Source organism: Pipistrellus hanaki (genome assembly GCF_964339955.1).
Source record: "Pipistrellus hanaki genome assembly, chromosome: X".
Taxonomy (NCBI): domain Eukaryota; kingdom Metazoa; phylum Chordata; class Mammalia; order Chiroptera; family Vespertilionidae; genus Pipistrellus; species Pipistrellus hanaki.
The window spans coordinates 25,866,820-25,885,971 of NC_140524.1; the positions used below are offsets into that span (position 1 = coordinate 25,866,820).

Genomic DNA, 19,152 nt, shown 5'->3' on the forward strand with positions numbered 1-19,152 from the left:
CTTAAGTCTTTTATCCATTTTGAGATTATTCTTGTTTATGAAGTTAGTGGTCTATTTTCTTTTTTTTTTTTTCAATATATCTGTCCAGTTTTCCCAATACCGTTTATTGAAGAGACTATCTTTACTCCATTTACATAAAGATAGTAAAGACTACCTTTACTCTTGCTTCCTCAGTCAAATATTAGTTGACCATATTGGAGTAGGTTGATTTCTGGGCTCCCTGCTGTGTTCCATTGATTTATATGTCTGTTGCTATACCAGTACCAGATTGTTGGATTACAATGGGTTTTTAGTATAGTTTGATATCTGATATATTGATCCCTCAAACTTTGTTCTTCTTTCTAAAGATTTCTGTGGTTCTTTGGGATCTTTTTTTGGTTCCACATAAATTTTTGGAATATTTTTTCTAGATATGTGAAAGATGGGATTGTTGTTTAAATAGGGATTGCATTGAATCTGTAGATAGCTTTGTGTAGTAAGGTCATTTTAATTATGTTAATTCTTCCAATCCATGAACATATTGTAGTATAATTTATGCTTCCAATTGTTTGTATATTCATCTATTTCCTTTTACAATGTCCTATAGTTTTCTAAGTACATGTCTATTATTTCCTTGGCTAAGTTTATTCCTAGGTATCTTATTTTGTTGTTGTTGTTGCAATGGTAAATTGAATTGTCTTCTCAGTTTATCTTTCTGAGAGTTCATTATTGGTGTATAAAAATGACATTGATTTCTGCATGTTAATTTTGTATCCTGCTACATTGTTGAATTGATTTATTAAACTAGCAGGTTTTTTAAATATAATTTTTATTGATTTCAGAGAGGAAGGGAGAGGGAGAGAGAGAAACATCAATGATGAGAAGGAATCATTGATTGGCTGCCTCTTGCATGCCCCCTATAGAGCCTATAGCCCAGGCATGTGCCTTGGGCCAGAATCGAACCCAGGACCCTTCAGTCTGCAGGCTGATGCTCTATACCCTGAGCCAAACCGGCTAACGCTAGCAGGGTTTGTTTGTTTGTTTGTTTGTTTGTTTGTTTGTTTTTTATTGAATCTTTATGGTTTTCTATGTACAATAGCATGTCATCTGCGAATAATGACAGTTTTATTTCTTCCTTTCCAATTTGGATGCCTTTTACTTTTTCTTCTTTCCTGATCACTGTGGCTAGGACTTCCAGTGCTATCCTATATAATAAGAGAGGAATTTGCTAATTATCCATTAAGCCTCACCGCATAACGACCAGATTACAGATCTGCAGGAGGATGGGGCAGGGAACTACAAGTGGGGGTAGGAGAACTACAGGAGTGGGCAGGGCATCAAGCTATGAGGGGGGTTAGCTACAGGAGGGCAGGGCAATGGGCAGAGAGCTACAGGAAGGCAGCAGCGAGCTACTGGCGCATGGATTCATGTGCAGGGCTACTAGAGTTGAAAAAGAGTGGTGAAAGCAGACATTCCTGTCTTTTGTCCGATCTTAATGAAATACTTTCAGTTTTTGTCCATTGGATATGATATTGGCTGTAAGCTTGTCACATATACTAGTAGTTTTTATTATGCTGAGTTATGATCCTTTTATTCCCACTTAGCTGAGAGTTTTTATCTAAAAAAAAAAAAGTTGCAGGATCTTATTGAATGCTTTTTCTGTCTATTGATATGATAATGTGATTTTCATACTTCATTTTGTTTATGTAAAGTATCACATTTATTGACTTGCAAATATTTTACCAGCCTTGCATCCCCAGAATAAATTTCACTTAGTCATAGTGAACGATATTTTTAATGTATTACTGAATCCAATGTGCTAATATTGTGTTTAGGGTTTTAGCATCTATGCTCATCAGGAATATTGGCCTGTAATTTTATTTTTTGTAGTGTCTTTATCTGGTTTTGGAATTAGGATAATGCTGGCTTCCTGAAAATACTCTTGTATTTTTTTAATAGTTTGAGAATGATAGGTGTAAGTTCTTTCTTGAATATTTAGTAGAACTCTCCTATGAAGCAATTCGAACCAGGACTTTTGTTTACTGGGAATGTTGTGATTACTGCTTAGTTTTCATTAGATGTTATCCTCCTATTCAGGTTTTCTGATTATTCCTAATTGAGTTTTGGAAGATATATGTTTCTAGGAATTTGTCAATTTCTCCTAGGTTGTCCATTTCATTAGCATATAGTTTGTTCATAATATTTTCTTACATTCCTTTGTATTTCCATGATGTCAGTTGTTATTTTGCCTCTTTTATTTCTGATTTTATTAAAGGGTCCTCTCTCTTTGTTTTCTGTTTGTTTGTTTGTTTGTTTGTTTGATAAGTCCTGATAAAGGTTAATTAATCTGGTTTATCTTTTTAAAGAACAAGCTTTTAGTTTCATTGATCTTTTGTATTTTCTGTCTCTTTGCCATTTATTTCCCCTCTGATTTTTATTATTTTCTTCCTTTTATTTACTGTGGGATTTTCTTATTGCGCTTTTTCTCTTTCTTTTAGTTGCAGAATTTGATTGTTTAATTGAGCTTTTTCTTGTTTCTTGAGATAAGCCTGTATGCTATGAAGTTCCCTCTCAACACTGTTTTCACTGTGTGCCATAGATTTGGGGTTGTTGTGTATTCACTTTTATTTGTTTTTTATTTCTCTCTTGGTCTCATTGATAAGCCATTCATTGTTTAATAACATGCTATTTAGCTTTCATGTGTTTTGATATTTTCCAGTTTTTTATTGTAATTGATTTCTACTTTCATGCCATTGTGATCTAAGAAGATGCTTGATATATCAATAATTTCAGTCTTCTTGAACTTGTAGAGACTTATATTGTGTCTTAAGATGTGATGTGTCTTTGAGATTGTTCCATGTGCATTTTAGAAGAATATATATTCTGCCACTTTGGGATGAAATATTCTGTAAATGTCAATTAAATCCATCTGATCTAGTATGTCATTTAAGGTTACTGTTTCCTTGTTCATTTTTTTTGTCTGGAAGATTTACCCAGTGATGTCAGTGGAGTATTAAAGCCCCCTAATATTACATTATTACTGTCAATCTCTTCATTAGAATAAAAAAGATTTTTATATACTTATATGCCCTTATATTGGGTGCATATATGTTTACAAGAGTTATAATTTTTGTTAGATCAATCCTATTTGTATTATGCCATGACATTATTTATCTCGTTATGGCCTTTGTTTCAAAGTCAATTTTGTTAGATATGAGTGTTGATATCACAGCTTTTTTCTTTTCATTTGCATTTGCATTGAATATTTTGTTCCATCCTTTCACTTTCAGTCTATGTGAATCTTTTGTTCTGAGATGGGTCTCTTGTAGAGAGCATATATATGGATCATGTTTTCTTAGCCCTTCAGCTATGCTTCATCTTTTGATTTGACCGTTTAATCTACTTACATTTAAGGTTATTATTGATAGGTGTTTGTTTATTGACATTCTTTTATTTTACCTATGTTCCTCTAACTCTATTTGTTCTCCTCCTGACAGCTGTCCCTTTAACATTTCTTGCAATGATGGTTTGGTGGTAATGCAATCTTTAACCATTTTTATTTCTGGAAACCTCTTTATTTTGCCTTCCATTTAAAATGATAGCCTTGCTGGATAGAGTAGTCTTGGATTTAGGTCCTTGCTTTTCATTACTTTGAATCCTTCATGTTAATCCCTTCTGGCCTGAAGTACTTCAGTTGAGAAATCAGCTGACAGTCTAATGGGAACTTCTTTGTAGTTAACTTTCTGTCTCTCTTTTGCTACCTTTAAGATTCTTTCTTAGTCTTTAGTATTTGTAATTTTAATTATGGAAAGTCTTGATTTGAGTCCCTTTGGGTTCATCTTGATTTGGACTCTCTGTGGGATTCTCTCTGCTTCCTGAACCTGTGGGGTCTTTTACTACACCAGTTTAGGCAGTTTATTCTTATTATTTATTTAAACAAGTTACTTATTCTTTGTTTTCTTTCTTCTTCTGGTTTCTGTATGACGTGGATGTTGTTACATTTCATGTTCTCCCAAAATTCCCATAAAATATCCTACTGCTTTTTAATTATTTTTTTTCTTTTTGCTCTTGTAATTGGTTGTGTGTTTTTTCTACCTTGTCTTCCAAATCTTATTAAATCCTCTGCTTTGTTCAATGTATTTCCAGTTCCCTCCAGTGTATTCTTGATGGCAGATATGCTATTCTTAATTTTCAACTTGTTCTTTTTTAAAATATTTATTTATTTCAGAGAGGAAGGGAAAGGAAAAGTGAAAGAGAAACATCAATGATATCAATGATGAGAGAGAATCATCAATTGGCTGCCTCCTGCACACCCTCTACTGGGGACTGAGCCTGCAACCCAGGCATGTGCCCTTGACCAGAATTGAACCTGGGACCCTTGAGTTCACAGGCCAACCTTCTATCCGTTAAGCCAAATCATCCAGGGCCCAACTTGTTCTTATTCATGGTTTTTATTTATTTTTCATGCTGTTTTAGTTCTCACTAAGTTCCTTGTAATTCTCACTAAGTTCCTAGAGCATCCTTATAAGCATTACATTAATAATAAAATGAAAGATAGAAATCATATGATCTTGACTATTGTATAGTATTTTTTATTTCTCTGGATAAATAACCAGAAGTGGAATTGCTTAGTTGTATGATTGTTCTATTTTTAATTTTTTGAGAAATCTTGATACCATTTTCTAAGTAGCTGTACCAATTTTTAATCCTACTAACATTCCTGCCAACATGTTGTTGACTTTTGTTATTATAGACATTCTGACAGAGGTAAGGTGGTATCTTATTGTGGTTTTGATTTGTGTTTTCCTGATCAAGAAATAGCATCTTTTCATATCTGTTAGCTATTGGTATGTCTTCTTTGGAAAAATGTCTCTTCAAGTCCTCTGCTCATATTTTTTAATCTTCACCTAAGAATAAGAGAGAGAGAGAGAGAGAGAGAGAGAGAGAGAGAGAGAGAGAGAGAGAGAGAGAGGTGTTGATATGAGATGTGAGAGAGAAATAATGATTGGTTGTCTTCTGTATGTGCCTCAACCAGAAATCGAATCTGCAACCAAGATATGTGCCCTGGCTTGGAATCAAACTGGCAACCCTTTGGTGTACAGATGATGTTCAACCAACTGAACCACTCTGTCCAGTTATCTCTGCTAATTTTTAATGGAATTTTTATGTTAAGTTGTATGAGTGCCTATATGGTTTGAAAATTAACCTCTTATCAGATATATTCTTTGGAAATATTTTCTTCTATTTGGTAGGTTGCCTTTTCATTTTGCTAATTATTTCTGTTGTCATATAGAAGCTGTTTAGTTTGATATAATCCCACATGTTTACTTTTGCTGTCATATAAAAAAAAAAGTTGTTGTCAAAACCAATGTTGAGGACCTTTTCCCCTATGTTTTCTTCTAGTAGTTTCATGTAATATGACTCAGCCGTTTAAAAAGGATGAAATCTTGCTCTTGCAATAACATGGATGAACCTAGATAGTATTTTGCTCAGTGAAATAAGTCAGACAAATAAACATAAATGCCAGATGGTTTCATTTATATGTGGAATCCCAAAAAAAATAATAAACAAACAAGCATAACAAAAACAGACTCACAGATACCCAGAACATTTTGATGGTTGCCAAATGGGAGGGAGTTGGAGAATGGTGGAAAAGGTGAAGTGATTAAGAAGTACATAGTGGTAGCTGAAGTATGGTAATGGGGATATAAAGTACAGCATAGGGAATATAGCTAATAATATTGTAACAAAATCCTAGACTTTGTAACAGATATTTCCCTTCATGGAATAGAGTTTTCTCTTACAATTTGTAATTCTTAGAACTCTTCAGTAAGTCTTCTTACTGGAAAAATATATTGACATTTTATTACATAATAAAAATGTAGAATTTAAAAAAAACATATAATTGTCAAATAAAAACATTTTATTTCTTCTTTTTCTATCTCAGTGCCTTTTACTTCTTGATATTGTCTGATTACTCTAGCTAAGATTTCATCATTAGGTTGAATAAGAGTAGTGAGGGTGGGTATCCTAGTATTATTCATGATCTTAGAGGAAAAGTTTTCAATCTTTCACTATTCAATATAATACTAGATGTAGGTTTTTCATATATGGCCTTTATTATGTTGAGGTATGTTCTTTCTATACCCATTGGTTGAGGGGTTTTATATAGAAGGGATGTTGAATTTTATCAAATGTTTTCTGCATTTATTCAGATGATCATATGAACTTTTCATTCTTTTTTTCAAGTGTAGTTGGAATACAATATTATATTAGTTGCAGGTGTACAACATAGTGATTTGACATTTATATACCTTACAATATTATCACCACAATAAGTCTAGTAACCATCTGTCACTGTGCAAAGTTATTAAAATAGAATTGACGTATTCCTTGTGCTGTACACTACATCCCCATGTCTTACTGATTTTATAACTGGAAGTTTTAACCTCTTATTCCCCTTCACATTTTCAACCATCTTTCTATTCCTATCCCCTCTAGAAATGATCAACTTGTTCTTTGTATTTATGTCTGTTTTTATTTTGTTTTTTCATTTGTATTTTCTTAGATTCCACATATAAGTGAAATAATATTGTATTTGTCTTTTTCTTCTGACTTATTTCACTTAGTATAATGCCCTCAAGGTCCATCCATCTTGACACAAATGGCAAGATTCAATTCTTTGTAATTGCTGAATAATATTCTATTGTATACACCTATACCACAACTTGTTTGTCCATTCCTTTATCAATGGACACCTAGGGGGCTTCCATGCCTACTGAATGAGAGAAAATATTTGCCCACTCAAGTGAAAGGAACTATTATTTGAGGAGAACTATGTAGAAATGAAATATGAATGGGAGGAGAGTTAGAGAAGGAGATGACGTGGGGCATGTAAAATGATTGCTGATTGGTCTGAGAGGCCAACTGAGGTAGGAAATTCTATTAGATGCACCATTATCTGGAGTGCTACTACTTTCTTTCACATTGGCTATTATAAGATTGAAGAAATCAGACATTTGGAGGGACCCAAAACTGAGGTGAAATAAAGCAGAAGATGTATTTGGAGATCACATGGATAAAGATGCAGTAAGCTCTAAATCAATTTGTCCTGAGACCCTACTTGGATAAGGAAAGGAGTGAAAAGAAAAGGGAGGACTTAGAGGCACTGAACACCTCAATGAAATAAAAAATAAACAAATGACATGACACCCAGCCATTGTTAGGAGATTTAGAGTTCGGATATTAGACAATGGGATATTAGAGTTGTCTTTTAGAAGTGAATTCATGCTCAGTGATGCCAGGTGACTGAGGGTGGTCAGAGTATTAAGAAGTTAAAGGGCAGGGAAGTGGGTCCAGCATGCATGAGATGGGTTTTTCATGTGTATATTGTTGAAGGCACCTAAGATAAGGGCAGGACTTGGAATCTCATGCCTTTTGAGCTGGTCCTTAGAGTATGGATAATAGTGAAGATAATGCTAACATCTATTCATCATTATCAGCCTCAACCCCTTGATTAGTAGTCAGCACTGGGGAAGAATATAGGGGAATCAATAGCATCAGGAGGAAAGCTGTTTTCAGGTAAGGCCAGGAAGTCAAGGGAATATTGTGAAATGATCTAATTTCCTGTTTGTCATCTGGTTTATTTGTCGGCTTTTAAGCTGAGTGGGAAAAGCACAAAGACATATTTTACTATTTTTGCCCCATATAGTCCTGTAATGGCAATAAAAAGGCCTGCCTGGATCTTAATACAGATCTCTGAACTCAGGTAAGATATTATGGGCACTAGCATGGCAATTAATATAACAAGAAAATTGAAATGGATGAGCTCTACATTTTCATTGGCTTTAGTATATAGTGGTTATAGATACAACTGCTAGGGTATGCCAGATATATAATAGTTATTCTCTTATAATTTCTATCTGGAAAGAAACAACCTACTAGTATTAGGAAGGAACCTATAGCTTACTTTGTAAAAGTTCAAATTCTATCCAAAAAATATTGATTGCAGATATCACAATGCATCTTTGTGTCAATGAAGAATCCTAAAATTGGTGGACTAGTATAATCTAGTTTAAAGTCCCCAGCTTTGGATATTAGCTGTTTTCCATTAACCACATTTGAAATTTAATCAGGTTATTTGGCCTCTCTGCATCAAATTTTTCTCAAGAAAAAAAAAATAAGGATGACAGTAGCATGTATTTGGTAGAATTGTTGTAAATATTAAATAAAATTATGCATGTAAAGCTTTTAGCATTGTCAGACACTTTTTAAAAACTCAATATGTTAATTACCATTATAATTATTACTGGAGAGGCCAAATATTATATTTTTGCTGTCTAAAGATCTATCCATAAAAAATATCCTAAAGAAAAGTTTTTAAAAATAAATAATACACACCATTCCCTTTTTTGGAGTCCTAACCCTAATGGGAAATTTCTAAGCATGTCATGATGTCTCAAGCTTTCAAGAAAGGTTGGAGCTCCCATCAATCAAACAGCAGCATATTCTTCTCTTATCCTTGGATATCATGTCTCCATATGTTTAGATTTTTATTTTTCGCCAACCCAAGAGGATTTTCTCAATTGAGGATACCTAGTAATCTCTCCATCTCCCCTCCTTTCTCTTTAGAGGCCTTCTTCTTTATTTATCTTTATTGTTTAAAGTATTACAGATGTTCCCTTTTTTCCCCATGAACCCCTTCCACCCCATCCCCACCCCTTCCAGGCCTTCACAAAACTATTTGTCTGTGTCCATGGGCCATGTATATATGCATATAAATTCCTGGGTTAATCCCCGCCCCCCCCCCCCCCCCGCAACCCCAATTTCTAAAGGCCTTCTTCTTAAGCTTCATTCATTTTTCCTACTTCTCTGTCACCCTTCTTTAACCATTTATTCCATTTTAACTCTTCCATTTTCTTTATTCAACTACTCCTTTTTGCTTTTCTTTCATTTTACCCTTTTATTCCATGTCACCCCTCCTTTTAATTCCCCATCACCTCTCCCCTTTATTCTAAATCACCCCCTCTTCTTTAGTCCACATCACTCCCCTTTATCCAATATTTATCCATCCCCTTGTTCCACATCACCCTCTCCTCTTTATTCCAATCACTCCATCCCTTAATACCATGTCACTTTTCTCCCTTATTTCATATCACATTCTTCTTTATTCCTCTTCCCTACCTCTCCTTCCACTTCAGCTCCAGCCAGAGCTTCCCAGCAATGTTTTATTTTATTTATTTTATTTATTTTATTTATTTTAAGAAGAACTTTATTGGTTTTGGGGGGGGGGGAGAGAGAACACCTGACAGGCTGCCTCCTGTTACCCATCTTGCAGTGCAGGAATGACACTCCTAGGGAGCCACACACCAGGGCTGAAATGGCTGTTTTTTTCTTCATCCATTGATTTTAGGGAGAGTGGGAGAGAAAGGGGGAGACAGAGAGAAGCATCCATGTAAGAGAAACTCATTCATTAGTTGCCTCCTGCAGGAGCCCAGACCAGGGCCTGGACCAGGGAGAAGCCTGCAACTGAGGTCCGTGCCCTTGACCTAAAATGAACCCTGGTCCTTCCACCCGTAGGCAGAGGTTCTGTCCAATAAGCCAAACCGTCCCGGCTCGGCCCTACCTGTTCTTGGACTGACCACCAGCCCCCCTGCCCTAGCAGACACCACCGAGAGGTCAGCACAGCTTCCTGGGTCACCTCCCACCCCCATCTCCCACCAGAAGGGGGAGGGTCTCCCCATGGATAGACAGAGGGCGCTCAACAGTGGACACATGAGACTGGGTGACTAAGGGGCTACGGCTCTAGAGACCAGGCCAGGCGAATCCGGGTGATGCTCAGGGCGCTCCCCTCCCCAACCTCCAGAACTCCAGGTCTGAGCAGCAGGGTCTTAAACTGTCTCCTTTATTCATTCATTTATAGTTGAGTATGAAACAGCTAGGCACCCACACACACTCACATGCCTGAGAGGGTCAAGGTCACTTGGCAACTGGGCTGGACCCCAGACCCTCAGGCACTGGAGGGGGACCCTAGCTGGACCCCCACCAAACCCCCACCCAGGGTCTGTGGGAAGGGCAGGGATCTCATGTGTCAGGGCCTCGTGGGAATGTCACCGGAGAGACGGGACCCCAGCCCCCAGAGCCGTGGGCCCGGCGGAGACCCTTGAGCTCCCGGCCTGGGGGAAAGTGCAGGGCCTGGGGTGTGGAGCTGAGTGAAGGCACAGCCCCACTGGGGCCCCCCAGGTGGACCTGAGCTGAAGGCCCAGTGTGGGTGTGGGCATCGGAACCACGGGGGAGGGGGGCGGGTGGTGCCTCAGGGACCCCAACGCAGCCCCGCTGGGAAGGGGTGAAGGTCCCCCCACCTGCCCAGGCCTGGCTCATCTGGCTCTCCCGCCCTCTCCTCCCTGGACATACATATAACATAGAATATAAGCCTCTCTCTCTAGCTCTTTCCTTTCTTTCTACTTGATTCTGTATCTTTATTCAAGAAGATAAAACTCCATCTTTCTTTTTTTTCTCAGTGCAAATGGGGGTGGGTGGGGTCAGGCCTAACAATGTTTTAAATTTAAAAAAAAACCACACACACACACAGTAAGCTGCTTTCACAACACAGATGTTTATTAATGATTAAATGTCAGAGAAGTTTTAACAATCACAAATCATCGAGTTCTGTGGTTGTTACCCAATATGTGATCCATTTCTATCCCTCAATACAATACATTCTTCATTCTATGAATCTTAGCAGTTGTTATCCCTCAATATCAGGTATAATTTTGGATGTCATACGTAACCCATATCTGTGTATTACCAAAGCATGTCCCCCAAATTTGTACTGTCCTGTGTAGAGGAACTACGGAGATGTTAGGTAAGAATATTTGTAATCTGGTGAGTTTGACTTGTTGGAACTATGTCCATATCTAACCGTTTTTGCTGACAGGGTGTGAATGCCAGCTGACTGTAAAACAAATTAAGGTAAAATCAAATTTTTCCTCTAACTTTTGACCAAAGAAAGGCTAGCTAGACTTATACTTGAGATAGCCCTGAGCAAAACTGCACATAATTTTGGGAGTGGCTATTTGACGAGCCATTGGTCTAAATAATTTGGGAAAAAGAAATATCCTGAGGTGGTGGAGTTGCTGCGGGGACACGGCTATGAGTTGGTGTGACATGATTTCGCATTAATTGTTTGTCAGCTGTCAGTAGGCTGACCTAACGTCCTAGCATGCCTCTTGAGGGCCTTTCCAATTAAGCTCTTGGGAGTAGGGTAGAAAGTCAGGAAAAACATGCAATCTCCTTTGGGGAAGGGAAAGCACCTCGAGATTTGTGAGCTTCTCTGAAACAGGCGTTTACCACAAATGTCACATCAATGAAAGAAAAGGCTGTAATGGGGGAAAGCCAGGATCAGGGGTAAAAGAGAAAGGCAAGGTAGCACCAGGGAGCCTGGGCATGACACCTAAACATGTCTGCTTTTACCATTTGAAGGGACCAAGCACCCCCAGTGAAAGGGCTGGCAGTGTATTTGGACTTCTCAACCTGAACCCGAGCATCAGGTGGAATTCCTCATCCTCAGATCTTTACCTTCAAGACACACTCTAAATGTTTTCCTATAACATCTCCCACCCTTTTCCCCTGTCCGGCACCTTATAGAAGGAAAAACATCTAAGGATAGTAATAGCCGATGCCAGCTTTGGCCTCCTCGTCCTCATCCTCGTCCTCGTCCTCGTCCTCCTCCCGGGGCACACGGAACAATGGGAGATCTTGCTCCAGAATGGGGGGGTTATCCGCTCCTTCCTCATCGTCATGGGAACGGGCAGTGCCGGGAAGCACAGCTGGCTCCTCAGAGGAACCTGGAAAATAGTAACAATGTTAACTTCTTACTTTGCACAGTACCCAAGGGACTAAGACCTAATTTTGAGCCTCAAATACAATATGAGGCAAGAAGTTAGGGCAGAAATGGTTATTCCCATTAGAATTGTAAGAAAACTGCAACTTAAGAGCAGAATATAGATCTCTAAGACTATGCTCACTGTGGAAGCTGGAGGTGGGGGAAAAAGAGCTTGGTTAGAGAACAGAAAGAGTTAGACAGATACCCCATGCTTAGAGCAAATAGACATTACCTCCTGGGAGGTGGGGAAGAATGCGGCCTCCAAACAACCACCACCACCACCACACTACAAGCAGCCTAACTAATTTAACTAAGCAAATGACTAATAAAGCTGGAGCCAGAAGCTTACAGCACTTCATGGAGGGGAGAAAGCAGGAGTCGATCTTCAATGATTCTGGAAAGGCTTGTAGTTCATTACTTGACCAGTCTGAGACTTGTTTTTAAGCAGGGTGGTATCTACAGGAAATGTAACATTGGCATCTTCTTTATAGAACTGGATTTCTTTTGGATTCTGAATTTTAGAGTCAAGATAATTAGGCATTGGTACTGCTTCCATATTCATTTCTTCAAGATTGACAGCAGGGTCTGGCTGAGGGTCTGGAATTGTATTGAAAATGGAGACATCTTCAGGCTCTGGAAACACATGGATAACTTCATCTTCTTCAAAAGTGTTGTCTGGGTATTTTTGAGAATCTGAAATTTCATTGTGAATTTGAGCATCCTTGGGCTCTGGAACCACACCAAGAACTAAGTCTTCTTCAAAAATTGAATTTTCTTCTGAGTCTTGGATTCCACTGACATCAGAGGCTTCTTCATGTCCTGGGATTTCTTCAGCATCTGAAGCTTCTTCATTGTTCAGGACTCCACTCATATTTGAGGATTCTTCCTCATCTTGAATATTATCAAAATTAGAGACGTCTTCAGGGCTGGTTACCACATGGAGAGCTGGAACCTTTTCGGGGTTGGATTCTTCTTCAGAACCTGCAATCCCACTGACCTCTGGAGTTCCTTCGTGACCTGGAATTTCTTCAGTACCCGAGGATTCTTCATCATTTGGGACTCCATCAAGAGCTGGAATTTCTTCAAGATTGGGATCTTCTTCAGAGTCTGAGAGTCCATTAACCTCTGGGGATTCTTCATGATTTGGAATTTCAAGACCATCAGGGGCTTCTTCAGGGCTTGGGACCACATGAAGAGCTGGGACTTCTTCAAAATCAAGGTCTTCATAAGAGTCTGAAATCCCATTGACTTCTAAGGCTACTTCATTGTCTGAAATATCTTCATCATTTGAGGCTTCATCATTTGGGATTTCATCAAGAGCTGGAATCTCTTCAAGATTGGGGTCTTCTTCCAAATCTGGGTTTTCATCATTATCTGAGGCATCTGCATGATCTGGGATTTCATCAGTATCTAAGGCTTCTTCATAATTTGGGATTACATGAAGATAGGGAATTTCTGCAAGGACGAGATTTGGGTGGTCTTCAAAATTTGGTCCTTCTTCAAGGTCATGGTTTGGGATTTCTCCAGGGTTTGGGATTTCTTGAACATCTGGGACCCCTTCAGGGTCTGGGACCATATCAAAATATGGTATTTCTTCAATGTCTGGGATTTCAATGAGTTCTGGAATTTCATCATCAAAATCTAGAATATCCTCAAGAGGAGGAAGATCGTCAAAATTCACAGTATCATCATCATCATCCTCGTTATAATAATTATCTTCTTCATCAAGCTCTGGTATGTCAAGAGTTGGACCTTGCATCTCAAAGTTATTTGGGATCTCAAGACCTTGGACTTCTCCAAAGACTACTCCTTGATTGAGATATTCAAATACTAGTTCTTCATTAACTGTCACATCTTCCTGAGAGGATTCATTTTGCTCAAGGGGCTCATCTTCAGCTAGTACCTAGCCTTTAGGAAGGGCCTGACCTTCACCAAGGGACTGACCTTCAGCAAGGGCCTGACCTTTACCAAGGGTCTGATCTCTAGCAGGGAACTGACCTTCATCAAAGGGCTGGCTTTGAGCCAGGACAGCAGCCCGGGCTTCAGCAGAGGTTTCCACAGGATCAGAAAGTAAAGCATCCTCCTCCATCTTAATACGTTCACTCCTGAATGAGATTGAATTTGAAAAAGCAAATCAGTTTGTGTGCTTGGACGGGTTAACAAAAAGGTGATCTTGGAATGCAAACCCCCACAAAAGTTTCTCTTCTGGGTAAGCATAAACAAACCAAGAAAATACTCACTGGATCCTCCTCAGATTCCTGCGTCTGATAAAATCAAGGGCTTCAGGACTGGATGTCCACACACGCTTCGAAACCTGCCTCTGAATATGTGGTGGCACCTGGGGATAAAATTAGCAAATTAGTGTCATTATACATCTTTTAAATTTTTATTCTCATTTCTGTCAGTTGCCCAGGATTGAAGGCAACACCTAATGTGGAAAGAATTTCTAGACGGAGACTTTAAGGTACCTTTGGTCACCCTCAGGAAGAAATATACAAGTTATCCCTGCCTTGTGAACTGGAGAGAGAGCTGTGAAATAAGTGTATCCAAAATTTCCAAATACCTGGAAGAGGACATCCCAGTTATCAATCATAGCACGGACCACATTGACAGAAGCAACATAGTGGTCAATCCCCAGATTTGTTTTCCTGGATTCCCTGAAGCCAAATTTCCCTTTCTTCAGGAGAGCCGTTCCGAACACCAAGGCCAAGTTGGTGGAAGTCATACGGTTGCCAAAAACCTAGGTAAAACAAAGCAGAAAGTGGTTGATTCTAAAGTAGTAATGAAAGTCATACAAATGAAAACATCTTTATATTCTTGTTTCCTTTTCCCTCTTTTTCTCTGGCTCTGTCTTTCTCATATACTTCCACACATGTCCCCAACCACAGCCCTCAGTACCCTTTCCCAGAGCTCTTTACCAACTGTCCATCAACGCCAATAGAGTCCTCGCAGTACTCGGTGATTTTATGCAGGGCCTTCAGCAGACGCTCCAGGGTGTCACTGTGGCATGGTGGCATCAGGTACACCAGCAATTGCAGGGCAGAAAGCTGATCCTGTGGCTTCAGAGCTAGAGGAAGGGGGGGAAAAAGGGTTGGCTTAGGGGACTAGACTCGGCAGCATCCTAAAACCAAGAGAAATGTGATTCTGCTTAAAATCACTGAAGGCTGTGGAGGAAGTCCAGGAGGCATCTTCTTTGCTCATTGCCATAGATTTGATCCCAGAAGCCCCCAAAACAAGAAAGGTTCTCATCAAAATAAAATACCTTCTGCAGAAAGTAGGTTCTTCTTCATCCTGAGAGGACACACACAGCTTTAAGAAACTCTGGAGAAATTTCCAAAGGCAGACTTATAATGGACTATTAAGATACAGAAGGAAAGTAATCTGAAGAGGTATTTTCATCTTTAGATGTTTATTCTGTCTTAGTTCCCAGGGTCTTGCAGCCTGAGCTCTGTCCCTACACCCCCACACTCCCTATACTATTTCCTTTCCTTGTCAAACAAGGAAGAAGGGAGAGCAGAAGACTCACCTGCTGTCAGGAGGAAGGACATGTATAGATCATCTGGCAGCAGAGAGTCCTTCATGTCACGGAAAAACTCCTTGAGAAGTGCGGCAACATCATGCACATTCTGATTCTCATCAAACACCACATCCAGACCTTGATCAAATGCTTCACGGAGCTATAAAAGAGGAGAGAACACCATGGACTGCCTGCCCTGCCCACCACAGGCTTCCTTCTGGTCATTTCTTCATTAAGTTTCAGGCTTCAGTGGAGGAAGCTGGCAATATTCTGTGCCTGCTACATGAAACTCCCCTCAGGAATTTGGGGAGCCCCCATGTCACCTGCTTTTTCTTATTAAAAAAAAAAAAAAACAATAGTGTAAACAAACCCAATTTACCTTACTCACTCTCTCCTCTGAGTATTCCATGGTGAAAAGCCCCACCGTGTTTAAGCCTGAAAGAAAAGAGCAGGTATGCTAAGAATCTCTGATCCCCTTCCCCAGGGTATTTTCCTTCTCCCAGCTGCATCCAGAACCCAACTGGTGGCCAGGGAATATTCCAAGCCCTTCATCTTGCAATCTCTTTTCTCTCCCTATTTCTAGAACATGATTCTTTATCTTTAATTGTTTTCTACTTTAATTTAACCATCACTTTTTGTCCCCTTACCATGTTTCTCAAGGAAGCTGCAGCATGCCTCAACAACGCGAGGGATTTGCTTAGCAATCGGATTGAGGCTCATTTTCCTTTTGGATCCCAGAAGTCGACGGCCAATTGGAAAGGAAATTTTGGAAAGTTGCAGGGTCTTCAGCAGCATGGCCCCATCCTCCAGTTCAGCCAGGCTATCCACACATATGGCACCCTGTGAAGAACCCAGAGTATGTTAAAATGGGGAAGCAGGAAGAAGGCTTCAAACCTTCCTGAGTATTGCATCACATTCATAATAGGAGACATTCTTTCTGTGGCAAGCCAAGTACATCCCTACAACATGTTTTGTTCAGCCCCTCCTCCCTCAGAGAACACAGGCCTTGACCCTCAGGCCCCACAACTTTGAACATCTCAGGAAGGGCCCCTGCCTGAAACCTGGAAGGTTTAACTCACTCGACGCCCACGGCGAGTGAACTCTCGGGGCAAGGAGGGCTCCTCCCGTCTTCGGTTGAAAAGGCGCCTGATGCGGCCAAACACCCTTTGCATCCTTTGCACCAGGTTTCCCCGACGACGGCGACGGCCTGCAGCCTGACTGGTAGCTTCTTCAATCTGCATCGCGGCTCTTAATTCAAGTTGCTTGCTGCGGGTGAACTCATTCACCAGCACCTCTTCCAGACGAACGCCAAAAGTCTTGAGTGATGCAGCTGAGGAGCCTAGGGGAGAAATGTAAATGCTCAGCAGCGCTCAAATCAGGAGGGACTGCAGGGGCTGTGACGCTCCTCTAAGCAACCTTTCAAAGCCAACCCCCACGCCTCCACACTCGGAGCGCTCCCCCTCCCTCTTCCCCCCTCCCCTTCCCACCCCCGGTGAGTGAGCCAAAAAAGAGCCTGCAGTGGTTTGGCTTCGCCCAACTACCCCATGGAGCTCAAGAGCCCTGCCTTAAGTCCTGCCAGGGGGTGACTACCTTGAAGCAATGAGGAAAATATCTTCAGGAAGATCAGCCTATGGTGGATCTTAAGGGGGGAATGCTTAGGCAGATCTGATGGGACCGCTTCTTGAGCCCCTGCAGTTAGTGCTCCATTTCCTGAAATCTTCCCTGACTGGATTTCTGGGGGGATTGGGAGGGGGGGTGTCCCCAGGGGCAATAAGCACCGCCAATCTACAGTAGCTAGGGGCACAATACGGAAGGGATGCAGTATCCCCTTTCTTTCCTAAGGAAAATACAAAAGCTCCTTACCCCTCTGTTGTCCTCTTGGAATCAGAAACCTGTTCTCCAAGGTGTTTGGGCTGTCAACAGAGAGATCTATGGGGAAAAAAAAAAAAAAAAAAAAAACACGCACACACGCGCGCGCGCGCGCGCACACACACACACACACACACACACACACACAAATGGGATCTTGTGACTAAAGCACCGCAATGCATTGATCCACAAGAATGGGGGGGGGGTGCTAAACAGCGCTATCCAGCCCGCGAAAAGTGTTTTGATTTCTCCCAGCCTCAGTTTCCCCATTTAACAGTGGCTTGCTCCTATGTACCGCGTAGGAGACGCCAAGAATTTAATCAAACCAGGCAATTTTAGGCGCCCTGTGGCACGGCGCATGTTGTTATGCACCACTAGTACCTCAACACAACGCTTAGAACATAAATTCCAGGGCTCTTAGCATTGGGACAGTGCAACAGGCGAAGGGAAGGGAAGGGCTCTGTAAGAGTTGCCAAGTTACTGCGGACACTCTCACGCCTGTGATGCCACTAGCTGCGGCGCGAGAAGCAACAACCCACGCTGTCCCCAGGCTCGAACCCCCCCTACCCCCCACCAGCCACGGCTGCCTGCGGGGTCTCCTCGCCCTTTGCGTCGCTCCTTTCAGGCTGTGTCCCCTGTGCGCGCCTTCCAAATCTGCCTTCCCTGCACTTTACATTACTGCAGGTGCGCCTCCCGCCAGTACGACCCCCTCCAACTCCCTTCAACTTTTCATCTGAGCCCCCTACCTCCTGAGAGCCCAGGCGCGCTCGAACCCCGTCCACTGCTGGGTCCCACTCGCTCCCTGAGCTCCTAGCGCACCTCCCGCCTTTGCTCTACGCAATCGCAGAGATTGGTGCGTGTCTTTCCCGCACTGTCTCACCGTCTCCCTTACTCTCGGTCTCTCAACCGCACTATCTCCGTCTGTCCCAGTCCTCTCTCCGGGTGTTTCTCTGCGCCTCGCTCCCACTCTGACTCCTTCTAGTACCGCATCTGGTGTGTCTGTCTCTTCACCTGTGCTCTATCAACTTGTCTGTCCCTGACATCCGCGGGTCCGACTTGCCGCCCCTCAAACTCCCAGCCTTTGACCCAACTCAATCTTAATCTCTTCTGCAATTCAACAAACACCCTTCAATTCCCTCTTCCTCGGTTCTCCGGGCGCCGGGAGAACCGACCAGATCTGAGACCAGAATTGTGCCCCGCCCCCCCCCCCCCATCCTTCTAGACCCCCAACTCTCCCCGTCCTGCCCCGGGGGTCCGCGAGTAGACCCCCAACTCTCCCCGTCCTGCCCCGGGCATCCGCGGGTAGACCCCCAACTCTCCCCGTCCTGCCCCGGGGGTCCGCGAGCAGACCCCCAACTCTCCCCGTCCTGCCCCGGGGGGTCCACTCGCTTAAGAGCGAGGACGCCACACTCCGGGTAATGCTTACCTCGGTTAGGCTTGAATTCAGAAAGAAACTGTCTGGCCACGAGTTCTTGGTAAGCAGTCTCTTGCAGCTTCTGACGCTCCAGCTCTGAGAGACTGTGTATTGATACCATCTTCCTGCGGTCCGGGTTGTGTCCTGGGGCTCCTCCCAGGACGTTCACTAAAAAAATGAAGCCGCAAATCAACAGCAAAAGGGGCATGATTCTGGGGCACCGTGTCCTGGTTGCCTTCAGAAAAGAAGTGCAGCCACCCATTCTGGAATCTGATGATTATCAAGGCTGCATCATCCAATTGTCACTGGACCTGGTGGAGGGAACTGTGGGGGGGGGGGGAGGCTGGTAGAGGGGGAGGAAAAACTGGGAGGCGGCTTCACCCTGGAGCAGAGCTGCCTCTGGTTGCTTTAAAAAAAAAAAAACAACTGTAAAAAGAAATCAGCCCTGAACCGACAGTCCAGAGAAGAGAAAACCTAATTTGGAAAGAG

General features: G+C 41.8%; 1 protein-coding gene across 1 annotated transcript; it reads right to left on the reverse strand.

Annotated features, from left to right (window-relative positions):
- Nucleotides 1-10,574: 10,574 nt before the first annotated feature.
- ARHGAP36 (Rho GTPase activating protein 36) lies at nucleotides 10,575-18,925 on the reverse strand (the record flags this gene model as incomplete). The annotated part of the gene is made up of 11 exons (XM_084871261.1): nucleotides 10,575-11,825; nucleotides 13,862-13,968; nucleotides 14,104-14,201; nucleotides 14,427-14,603; nucleotides 14,782-14,930; nucleotides 15,390-15,540; nucleotides 15,760-15,815; nucleotides 16,028-16,220; nucleotides 16,460-16,719; nucleotides 17,244-17,309; nucleotides 18,676-18,925. 11 exons carry the CDS (start codon nucleotides 18,923-18,925, stop codon nucleotides 11,638-11,640), a joined length of 1,695 nt encoding a protein of 564 aa, XP_084727387.1. The 3' UTR covers nucleotides 10,575-11,637.
- Nucleotides 18,926-19,152: the final 227 nt, after the last annotated feature.